This window comes from Anoplopoma fimbria, chromosome 1 (assembly GCF_027596085.1).
Source record: "Anoplopoma fimbria isolate UVic2021 breed Golden Eagle Sablefish chromosome 1, Afim_UVic_2022, whole genome shotgun sequence".
Lineage (NCBI taxonomy): Eukaryota > Metazoa > Chordata > Actinopteri > Perciformes > Anoplopomatidae > Anoplopoma > Anoplopoma fimbria.
The window spans coordinates 15894404-15906726 of NC_072449.1; the positions used below are offsets into that span (position 1 = coordinate 15894404).

General features: G+C 39.2%; 1 protein-coding gene across 1 annotated transcript in view; it reads left to right on the top strand.

Moving 5' to 3' along the window:
- The first annotated feature begins 657 nt into the window (after positions 1–657).
- Positions 658–12323, top strand: part of LOC129098883 (cytoplasmic dynein 2 heavy chain 1) — a 97319-nt gene continuing 85653 nt past the window's right edge. Inside the window, 22 exon segments of the mRNA XM_054608050.1 lie at positions 658–766; positions 1480–1688; positions 1980–2153; positions 2607–2745; positions 3018–3136; positions 3437–3581; positions 4200–4345; positions 4548–4634; positions 5653–5787; positions 6217–6330; positions 6441–6552; positions 7250–7374; positions 7861–8036; positions 8349–8544; positions 8673–8768; positions 8989–9150; positions 9329–9427; positions 9692–9831; positions 10107–10335; positions 10988–11115; positions 11445–11560; positions 11838–11965. Coding sequence (XP_054464025.1) covers positions 1506–1688; positions 1980–2153; positions 2607–2745; positions 3018–3136; positions 3437–3581; positions 4200–4345; positions 4548–4634; positions 5653–5787; positions 6217–6330; positions 6441–6552; positions 7250–7374; positions 7861–8036; positions 8349–8544; positions 8673–8768; positions 8989–9150; positions 9329–9427; positions 9692–9831; positions 10107–10335; positions 10988–11115; positions 11445–11560; positions 11838–11965 — 2949 coding nt within the window. The 5' untranslated portion in view covers positions 658–766; positions 1480–1505.

Consider the following 12323-nt stretch of genomic DNA (forward strand, 5'->3'; position numbering starts at 1 on the left):
GACTTGTAGCATTACTTTTGTGTAGGAGTAAATGCAGGGGTACAAACCCAAATCCCCTTTATCAAAATCAAACCCGGCTTATTCTCACACGCACATCAATGCACACACTCATGCTCATTCACATCTTGACTCATTGCATTTTTCCCCTTTGTTTTCTTGTTGTTTATAATGTATTATTATAAATCATATCTTGTAAAAATGCATTTTCAACAATATTTCATACAACATGTATATTCTTTTTGTATTCGTTATAGTATTGTGATTTTTTTTTTTTACATTATATAGGTGGAGGCCCAGTGGGCTTTCTGCCTCTTCCTGCACTGTACTATTATTTATCTATGTTATGTTTTTTATATTTTTCAATTGTGCACATAAACTAAACTAAAACTAAAAAAGGAAAAATATCTATGTTTCTCAGTGGAGATTTAAACACATGAGAAACTGGCACTACCGTGCCTTTGTTGTTAAACACTAGTAATCACAATTTATCTTGAATACCTTGAGTTTCAAAATTAGACATTAACCACGGCTGAAACTGCCTGCCTGCGTCTGTGCAGCTATTCCAAGAAAATGGCGTAAGTACATTGCGTAGGTGTCTAGCTCCGCTGATAGGCTCCGGCGGTAAAGTGAACGTAGTTGCTACCTAGTAACAACGCAAGCATACAACTGGGAGACACACAGGCGCTTGTAACAGACTGCTACAGCTTTCCTTTCATGGATTGAGTTCACAAAAAGCTCTGAGAGTAGAACATTTGTTGGGAAAACGGTATGCAAACCAAAGTTTTTCTTAGTGTGCTAGCGTGTGGAAGTCGAGCCCGCTAACAGCTAGCTACAATGCTCAACTTTACAGAGGGAGGGGGGGCGAGCTAACGTTAGCAAGCAAGCTAACTGGTGTCATTTGCCAATGCCTGATTAGAAGCTAATACTGCAGCACAACTCTGCAAACACTGTTGTGGTCCTTCCCACGTCACGTTTAAACAGGGGGGCAGCTAAAACAAGGAAGATTGTCTGTACGCATTATTCTGGTTTTATACGCAGCGCAAGCACATTTAAGAAACTGTGGTTGGCTAACAGTTTAGCAGCGGTGACGTCACCCAGCACTGACGTCAACCAGCACTGTTTAGGTCAACGCAACTAGACAGTGAATTGGGGAAACTTGGATGGGGCATGTGGTTTCAATGAGTCTTAATCACATTTCTTTATTCTGGGTGGCAGAACTGAAAAGTAACTCAGTTGGGTTAAAGAGTAACCAACAATAGGTTGAAGGTAGCCTGAAATCAAAGCCTGATATGGCCCCAGGTTGTGTCTTGATGCAGCAGTAATGAGCCTGGTCCTAAGGTGGCACATTTATTAAAGTGGGGAAGGTTTGAAAATGCTAAAAGAATCTATAGACATAACCTTGAGTATCTGTTCTACACAATAGTGACCGTATCCCAAAGTGTGGTCATTAACTGTGTTGTTTTCTGTTTGGCTTTTCAGCATCAGTACACCACTGCAGCTGAAAGATGCCCCACGGTTCAGATGACGCTCGCAAAAAGTTTATCCTGACCACAGCCGGAAACTTCTATGGGATAAAGCCTTCGTCGTCTCTGCTAGACAGCCCAGAGCTCAATAACTTCTTGGACGATGGAAATGAATTTGTCCTATCCATCAGCAGACATGACAGTGAGCTTCACTTGTCAGATAAGGTAACAGAAATGATAAAAGCGTGACAATGTTAGAATTTCCTCGTGTGGATTTAACTATTCATGTGAAAGAATTTGCCTCAGGCTCTTAAGACAATCATCCTAACCTTAAACCATTCTATGTTAATTGGTTGAATAGACTAAACTTTCCAACCTAAACCATCATTTACAACAAATAAGCCATTTAATCCAAAAACCCCACCTGATTTTAAATTCCAAATTTAATTGTGTACATGTAACAACAATTAACTTGACAATGATCCTTTTTTAAACATTTCATCTTCCATTTGTCAGATTGAAGCATCAGGTGACAGCAAAGAGAAGGTGTTGGTGTTCTTCAAACTGCATCCCACAGTGATTACAGAAGACAACCTTCACCAGAGCCTCCTTGTGTCGTCTATGCTGGAGTCTCCCATCAACACCCTCTACCAGGCAGTGAGACAAGTCTTTGCACCTGTACTGCTGAAGGTGAGCCTGCCTCTGTGTATTCAATAATTCAACAAATGCTTTTTGAAAGATGTAGGCTTTGGTTGTAACATTTATCACAGTGGAAGATTTTGCTGGACCACACAGTCAACAAAACTTAAGGAGGTTGTAAAATGTATGAACACATTTCAAGTTGGAATCAGTAAAAACAATTCATATATTTTTAATTACAAAAAACACTTGCATTGACTATGAGAATTGAACAAAAAGTAAAACTTGAGATAATTGCAAACACATTATTGTAAATAAATATAACAAAGCCAATATGATATGTACATAAATACTTTATACTTTTTGTATTTTAACCCTATCCCCCTTTATGTAAATAAGTGTTTTAGAGTAAAGCTTTGATTAAGAGATTAATAAGGCTGGAGCAGAGAACAAGACTATTAAGTCTGAAACTTTAAAAAGTGTCTATCTCTTTCACCTCTCGAGGATGAGCGCTGGTGTTCAGCATTTGACCCGAAGCTGGCAGGCCTGCTGAGTGAGCTGGAGCTTGGCCTGGGCTCAGTGGTCCGCCAATCTGGAGCACAGCCCTCTGCCAAGAGGGACCGCACAGAGGAAGACGTTCTCGGTAGGCAGACATATTTTTCTCCAGAAAGAAATTCACAGGTTTAGGTCGTAGTGCATACAGAATGATCATAGAAGCAGCGTATTTTATTTAAATTTTTACAAATATTATGCATGTCAATTGGTGAAATAGGGCTGCACGGTGGTGTAAAGTTCACATTTGTTCACTTATTAAAGGGGGCTGTCTAGTAAAAAACGAAAAACACTCTTAACTGAATCTGATGACAACAAAGAAACATGATTTTCAAACTATGTACTCATATTTTTCTTCCACAGGCATTCTGACTCCCTGTGATGAGTTCCAGTACTGGGACGACCTCTCTGAGTCTGCAGAGAAGAACAGTGTTAGAGAAAGGGCTACATATTTCACTGAGCAATTTAAGCTCATACAAAAGGTATGCATGCAAACATGTATTTATCAGGAGGACTGGCCTCATGAAAAATTAAAGTCTTAAATTACATTCACTACATAATATTTCTATATGTATACAAGGTGGTTGCTAAATGAATAACAAGATGAAGATATAATCTGTATCTGCACTAAGCAATGATTCCATAGATAAGTTAGTAATTTAAAGAAAGCCATTACGTCTTGTTTCACTTTGTTATTTTATGTCTTTAACTTTAACAATAAAATAATTGTTCTATTAGCTGATATTTCATTCCAATGAACTAACTATGTGTGTTTTCACCAGGAGTATGGGGGTCTTGATGGCTTGTCTATGCCTGATGTTGTGGATCTGGTGGAACAAAGCAAAGACACTCTGGATGATATGTGGAGGCAGACAGATTTTGAGCCTTATCCAGAAACACGCATGATCCGACTCATGGATGTTATTGGTGGGATTCTCTCACACATACACAAACCAAAACCAGGAAATGAAAACAAATATTTGCTGATGTTTTTTTCTTTCTTACTTTTTGCGTCAAGACTTCTGTGGTACAACGATGATTTAGCTACTGTGGTTGTTGATGAAGTGCACATCTCTTGAGAACTGAAACTTGGTTTTTTTTCTTACAAACTTATACTTTACCAACTCTATTCACAGAACCCTAAACATTGTTCCCATAGCATATTTTTCATATTCACAAAACAATTAATCTTATAAATTGTGCAGTATATAAAAGTTTCAGGGATATTTCTAAGATACAGCTTGTATCACTCAGACACTTAGCGTTCTCATAGCAGGACCAAAACATGGCATGTCAATAATTAAATGTTGACATGCTTGAGATTGCAGTCATTTATTAATAATGTTGACTCAGTGCTTTGACACCCTACATAAGAAACATTGCATCGCCTTCAACTAAAATTTGACAAGTGCTTTGGTAATCCTGGAGTAACTGTGTGTTTGTGCATGTGTACTATTCCTGTGTTTGTGTGTTTTTTTTGTGATGGTGTATGGGGCCTTCTGTATGTGGCAATTTTGTCGTCTTTCCTTTTTTTTTGTGTACAAGGTGGAGCCCTAGGAAGATATGTGCAGAAGAAGCTGAGCGGTCTTAACATTTTTGAGGAGCCATTTGTATCAGTGAGGGAGAACATGAGAATGGGCGTTGCCATCTGTGAACAGTGGGTTGTTGCTTGTGACCATCTGACTGGACAGGTATGGAAGAGATCATAATAGGAAAAAAGTGTGCACTAAATTGTTCCAAAATCAAACATTTACGGTTTAATCTATTTAATGCATTTAAATTAGAAAATTCACTGAAAATCTAGCTTCATCTTATAAAATACAAGCTAGAAGGAGATCATCAGTTCAATTGTGCTAAACACTGATAACATATTTAATTGCCTTTTTTCCTCAGGTGTGGAAGAGACATGCTCCACACCCCTGGAAGGGAAACAAGCATTGCCCGAAAACCCTTCATTGCCTTGCAAAAAGATTGGATGAGGTAAGATATGGTTTTAATCCAAAATCAAGGAAACACTTTATGTACAATAGACAATGTTTAATAGTGAATATTTCTCCTTTTCACATTACTTTTTGGTACAGTAGCATCACATTCAATGTTTAAAATATATCCGCATGTTTCCTCTTAGTTGTCCTCTCTTTGTTTCTGTTTGTTTGTAAAAAAGCAGGCGTCACATTTAAATGGAATTTCCACTTGATGTTTATTTTGAAACTAGAACAAGGAAGGGGAAATGAACCATAACTGTATTGACAAAGACACTAGTTAAGCACCTTGATGATCCAAAAAGCAACCTACTAACATTGGACATTCATTCTATGTTCATATGTACAGATTTTATCCTAACTTTGGTCTTTTCACAAATTGTGATCCTTTGTGGGCTCAAAGAAACCTTTGGCTTTGGACAGCGTTATCAATCCGTTCTGAAAAATCAGGGAAAATGTGGCTCCAGTGGGTAGAACAGAGGTCAAATTTCATGTATGTACCTGTGTGTGTATATGACAACCAGGTTACATACAAGAGTTTGCAGAACAGGATAATTCCCCTGTAACCTCTGTAGATAGTTGCTTAGCTGTGGTATAGATCTATAAACCTTATCTAACCTGGAAAGGCTAAAAACACTTGGGAAAGTACCTTGATTGATCCACAGACATTTACGTACTCGCGCATAGATGCAAATGCCTCTTTCCTCTTTACAATTGTCTAATGTCCCTGGTATGGTAAATGTGGGAACTATCAAATATTTGTCCTGTTGGCATTTCCATTAAAGGTCTAACCTCTGCGTTGGTCAGTTTGGCACGCTAATGAAAATCTCTATTTTTTTATGATTCGTCTCCCATACCCATATATACAGCATCTTAGAATTATAGAAACAGTTGGATAAATCAGATACAAATTGTAATTCATGTTGTTGACTCCTGTGAGGCTTATATCCAAACAGGTTAATAAAAAGGTGAAATAGTTAACCTGTGAAAACACTCTCCCTGTTTATTTCTACCAGGTGGTGACTCTACGAATGGTTCATGAGAAACTGCTGCGTCTGCTACCAGGAGGGAAGCAGCAGGCTCTGACTTCAGATCGTGTGTTTGAACCTTTCTCTGGACTCAACCCTCTGCATTACAATCCTTACACTGAGGTGTGCATGTGTACTGTTTGTGAGACTTCTGAATTACCTTGTTTGACCCTTCCTCATGCCTGTATTTTGTAAAGTTCAGTGCCACCATACAGGCACGATATGGTACATGTTCTTCATGCGTGGCTGCTTGATGTCACCTTCAACAGATTACTATCACAACTGAGGGATTCACTAATCTTGCTCACACTTTCCAGCTATAGCCAACTTGTGAAAGTTTGTCTGATAGCGGCTGTAAATATTCGAGCCGCCTTATCGTGAATTGACTTTGATCCTGTATATAAATACCTGTCTTGGGACTGTAAGCATAGAAAATAAACGATGGTTGTTTGGTCATTTTAAGTTGCATCTTTTACCCAAGCTATTTAGGCAAGGATGAAACACCCCTCTTTAACTTAGAGTATGACTCTTTGTTGTGTGTTCTTTTTGTAGCCCCTCTGGAGAGCAGCCGTGGCTCAGTTTGAGCGCCTAATGGCTCCGTCAGAGCAGGAGGTAGCTGGCAGACTAAAGAGCTACATTGCTGATGTACAGGACAACCCACAACAGGTAGGGAAACACACTATGTCAACTCAGGTTGTTAAAAGTGTTTGTTGGTGTGTGTTAATGTGGGAACTTGCATACTGTAAGTTGCCCGTGCATGTGTGTTTGTTGTCAAGCTGCTGCAGGTGTTCCAAAAGCACAAGGAGTTGATCAGACGTCCCACCATCAGCAAAGAGCTCCAGTCAGAAAGAGAAACCCTACTGGCCAGACTTCTGGACTACAACAAGGGTAGACAGTTTCTCCCCAAAGCACTTATCTGTTTCTGTGTCAGAGATAGAGTGACAGTGGGTTATTGTGTCTACACATGGTGGCCAAATGTATAAAATGTAAAAAACCCATTTCAAGCTCTGTGCTCATGTATTTAAATGCAGCTGCTAAAAGAACTCACTATTGAAGAGTGATGCATTTATTTTATGTAATAGTAATATTGTCTAGTCCAGAGGTTTTCAAAATCCCTGCATGAAGGGAAAGAGACAGGTGCATGCTGGTCTTCTAAAAACAACAGGATGTCAGTGGCGATGACAGACAGCTCATGGAACCAGTTAAGGCACTTTAAAATCGTTAGGGCCCAATTGCAACAGTTTGAGTCCAAAATCACATTCCTTCTCAGAGTCATAACAGAGAAATCACACACAGACATAATACAGATATTTTGAAATAGATTTTTAGAAACAGTTGTTTCAAGTTTGTCTTAAGGGAGCCCAGTGTCAGACTTTGAAAACCCTTGGTCCAAACCACAGAAGTACATTTCAAGATACACTCTCTCCTGGGTTGCTTCAGAAATGCTTACGTTTAGATGGAGCAGTAAGATGTCTTAGTGGTTAGAGTAAATGTCCTGTCAGGACAATATATATTTAAATGTCAAATGATGGTACAATGTAGGGAAAGTCCCTGGTGACACATTGTTGTTCCTCATCCCCCTCAGGCCTGAAGTCTGACTTTGAGAATCGATGCCACGGTGGCCCTGGAGACAAGTCTGGCCCACTCATTGGCAGGAACCTCCCTGAGGTGGTCAACAAAATTGTCTGGGTCCGACAGCTCATACACAAGGTAACAGAGTGTCTCTGTCTTTGCATGTGCACATGCGCACATACACTGAATATTGTGTATTCTATTGCATTCTGTCCATCCTGGGAGAAGGATCCCTCCTCTGTCGTTCTCCCATAGGTTTCTTCCTTTTTTCTCCCTGTTAAAGGGGTTTTTTAGGGGAGTTTTTCCTGTGCCGATGTGAGGGAAGGACAGAGGATGTCGCATGTGCACAGATTGTAAAGCCCTCTGAGGCAAATTTGTAATTTGTGATTCTGGGCTATACAAAATAAACTGAATTGAATTGAATTGAATTGAATGTGACTGACCACCAAATAGCTTGGACTTTCTGGTCTATCATTGATTTCCATGTGTAAGAGAATCAGCTTTCATCAGATAATCACACCGATAGGTGATTTTAATAATGCAAATGTTGCTATGACGACGAAAAGAATAGTGTGTACTGATTCCCTTCTCTTTCATATTCCTGTGCTTGCATTCCTACATTAGGTTGAGGACTCGGTTCGCATAGCTGAAGCACTGCTTTTAGACCTGTCTGGGTTCAAGGGGTTCCTGCATTTCTGTGATGACCTGCTAGAAGTTCTGAGGGCGTTTGAACAGGAACAGTTTGAGGACTGGTCAAGAGATATACTGTCTGGACTGACTGACCCAAAGTCAGGGATCAGGTTTGAAACATCGCACTATGTGACATTAACTAACAAGACCTCCAAGGGAAAGTTTAGAGTAACTATGAGTTTCATCTTAATTCCCAATATAAGTATTCAGCTCTATTTATATGTCAGGGTGTCTTAGACAGCAACACATATACAATTCGTCAATAAAATCCTTTTTATTTGTTAAGATCCTGTATATAGTGCTGCTTTCTGCAGTTTTTTCATGTACATCATCACCTCATTTAGCACATTGTTTAAGGGCACGTCTGTTGGAATGGTTGCTTGTTTGAGGGTATCTAATTATAATTCTCTCCCACTGTATAGTCTCCAGGCCAGTAACCGTGTGATGGACCTGGACCATGTGGACGGCAGGCTCAAGATCCAGTATTCAGACAGACTGGTCAGTCTGCTCAGGGAGGTCAGACAGCTTTCTGCCCTGGGCTTTCCCATCCCAGCCAAGATACAACAGGCTTCTAATACGGCAGACAAATTCTACAGACAAGCCATTGTCCTAAAACAGGTGAGAGTGGAGGTCAAGATACACACATACACATTTTCTTTCCTCATTTATGTATTTGTTTCCGTCTCATTATTTCTGTTTTAGCTTGTCTCAAACTCATATTGTAACAAAGTGTTACTGCGTTGTAGGTTGCCCATTTCTACAACACCATAGACCAGCAGATGATTCCCTCTCAGAGACCTATGATGCTTAGTCTTGCCCTGGCCTTTGAACAGGTCATCAAGGTACTACACACAGCTGAAAATTTGCGCTTTGCGTTGGATTAATAATGTTGTAAATGTTTTTTAATTTCAATAAATTATAATGTTATAAAAAAGGGAACTGGAACTGGAAGTGCCTAATTCTTATTTTGTGCATGAAAAAGTAAAGGGACTATACAACATACTTAAAACAAATTAAATTTTGGACTGGAGATTATTTTTATGCTTATGCTTTCTTTCCAAGAACCCTCGTTCTCAGTCAAAGGAATTGGGTGGTAAACTTCAGATTACCTGGGACAACCCCAAAGAGTTGGAAGTCTACATTGCCAAACTGCAGTCTGTTGCTGAGAAACTCTCCACCGAAAACAGGAAGTTACGCAAATGGCACACTGACTTTATTGACAAGGTTCTTGCATGCTGTTATTTTTTTAATTGTTGTTAGTTGTTTTACTGGATGATTGAATAGATGGGCAGTTAACACAAATTATGTTTTGCGAGCACATTCTTTTTGGAATCATAATCTGAGATTAGTCAATAAAGTCTTGCTGTGTATTTGTTTGCACACCTCTGGGTATATTTCTTAGGTTGTAACACTGATGAATGTGGACCTACTGAGACATCAACAACGGTGGAAGGATGGCCTTCAGGACCTCCGTACTGGCATTGCCACTCTCGAGGCTCAGGTATTGATTACAGTCAGAAGTGTATTTGCCGCTGGCCTTCATAGCTTTTACAGAATAAATAATTTCTATATCCATAACAATAAACATTTGGTAAAACCCACAGAGAGCTCTGTTCTTACTGCCATTGTCATTGTAAATAAGCATGGAACAAAATTATTTTAGGTCTCATTTTTAAGCTTTTCTTTGGATATACACAACCTGTACAACAGATGTTCCTCCTACTTCCTTGGAGAAAAATGAATGCATGTATGTGTGTGTGTTTAGGGCTTCAGGTCTGATGACATGCGGGCATGGTGTCAGCACTGGAACCATCAGCTGTACAAGGCTCTTGAACACCAGTACCAGACCGGATTGGAAGCTCTGAACAAGAACCTGCCTGAAATACACATAGACCTCACTTTCAAGTCAGTTATCTCTGTAACTCATTGTGTGTGGGTTGTCACCCCTTTGTTTGCCTCTCACACATATGTGGTGTTTTCCCCTTATCTTTAATCACTAGCATTGACTTCTGATTTTTTGTCCCCACCTCTTAATTCTAACACTTTGTCATATCACCATTTCTCTTCTTGCCTGTCAATCTGCCTCTTTATTTTTTCTCTCCTCCAACAACATTATTGATTAATGTGGATGAAAGATTGTTATTACCTTTATTTCTTTTTTTCTTTTAACTTGTGTTTAGGCAGGGCCGTTTGCAGTTCCGTCCTCCTTTTGAGGAAGTGAGAGCACGCTATTTCAGGGAGATGAAGCGGTTCATCTCAATCCCTAACCAGTTCAAAGGGGTCAGTGCCCAGGGGGAAGAGCTTATCTTCAGCATCATGATTGAAAGAAACGCCTCTGGGTTCCTCACCATATTCAGCAAGGCCGAGGACCTCTTTAGCCGTCTGCAGGCTATACAACACAAGTTCAAGGTACCTGAACAACAGGCTATATTGATATCAACACTCATTTAACTGATTATTGATAGTCAGCTGTCCTGTAAAAAAAACAATTGTATAATCTTAAGAGAAGTGTAATGAGAGTTTTTATTTGTACGGTAAATATCACTTCACAATATTAAACTTAATTAATGCATTACATTTTTTGGCAAGCCTGCTGCTCTTTGTCACTAAAGCAATTTGAGCCTGGCCTCTGAGGTCCATGTATTTTGCATGTTTGTTATCTGAATGTACATTCCTTTTTTTCACCTTTTGCTCATTGGAGCATTGAAATGAGCCATTGCTGTACTGTGTTCTTTGAAAGAATGCTACTTGGATTTGTCATCCTTCTCTATTTATATACTGAGGCTTTGTTATTTTTTTTACCCCTTTACATTACCTACTGTCAAAATGAGCACAGCATATTATGTTTGCCCTTTCGTGTGATGCCATGCATATCTAAATCGTAGGGGAAAACCCTCAGTCAACATCAGACTTCTCTTTTTAGCTCTCCTTTTCATTAGTTCTGATTTTGTTTAGTCATTTATGTCTTGTTGTGACGTGTTGTTTGTCACCTTCGATGCAGAAACACATTTTAAATCTGGAAATTTGCACTTTGACCACTGTGTCTATATGTGTGTTGTAGGAGTGGGTGGTGCTGGGTCAGGTTGATTTAGAGAAGATGGTGGAGAAGCATCTGAACTCTGTGCAAGACTGGGAGAGAAACTTCAAGGCCTTGAAGGCCAGAGGGAAGGAGTCAGAACGTCTGCCCAGGTATATATGTCACACATGATTAACACAAGTAAATAAAACAAAGTTATAACTTCTCATCAGATGACCCAACACAAACACAAAATAGACACAAGCTGGTACTGCTGAAACTGTTGACTATTCAACAGCATGGGGAAGTTTTTTTGGGTTCTCTGATATGATTCACCTTTTTCACATCACACATAGATCTTCTTTTTTTTCTTACATTTCTAGCTAAGAGGTATAAGTTTTCTGTTTTGGTTCACTTCATGTTAACCGACTCCTCACATACAGGAAATTTACACCACAACAATAGGGCACAGGCACTAATCTTTTTCTTCCTCCTCTGTCAGCCTGGAGAAGGTAGACTGTATTACAGTCAACTGTGAGCCAGTAAAAGCTGTCATCGATGACCTGATCCAGAGGCTGTTTGACATTCTGCTCTTATCACTCAAGAAGTCCATATATGGTAAAAACAGACAACTCCAGTGTCTTTTCACTTTTTCCCCCACTTTGTTTTCACTCATTTACAGCATTAACATTGCATTGTAATATAAAGTTAGTTCGCGTATTTTACACCAATCACAAGCCCAATCTTTCCCTATTTCAATTTTTTTTATCTGGGCTTGTGTGTTTCAATTTTGTTTTTCATTGTTTTGTTCCAATGACATCATCCTTGGTCTTACTTTCTTTTTCCTTTTCGGTTTCCTTACCTTTGTGCATGCCATTTTCCTTTTTGCTTTCAGGGCACACCCAGGCCATAGACAGTTTTGTTTCAGAGTCAATGGAGACCTTGTCCAATCGACCAGAGAGCATGGAGGAGATTGGTGCGGCCAGTGGCAAATATAGCCAGATATTGACTCGCAAACCAGAAGTAAGACAAAAACACTTCTAAACACTGGCTAGGAACCTTATTTAATGGTATTACTAATGCTTGAGGTTTGTGCAATTAGTTTTCTCATACTCCCCGATTCATGCTGCCAAATCATTGGAATTTTAAAAGCAAAGATTCATTGTTATTTGGTCAAATCCCTTTGCTACCTGTCAAAGAAATGAAAGAATAAAGTCTTTGTTGCTTTTGTTGTTGACCTTTAAATGATAGTCTTTTTATATCAGTACGTAATTCATGATGATCACTAATGCCACAAATATGAGGTATTTATGCTTTATGTCTTGTAAGATTTCTGATATTTTATTTTGAATTACATTTGTATAGACACAGTGTCTTGAGA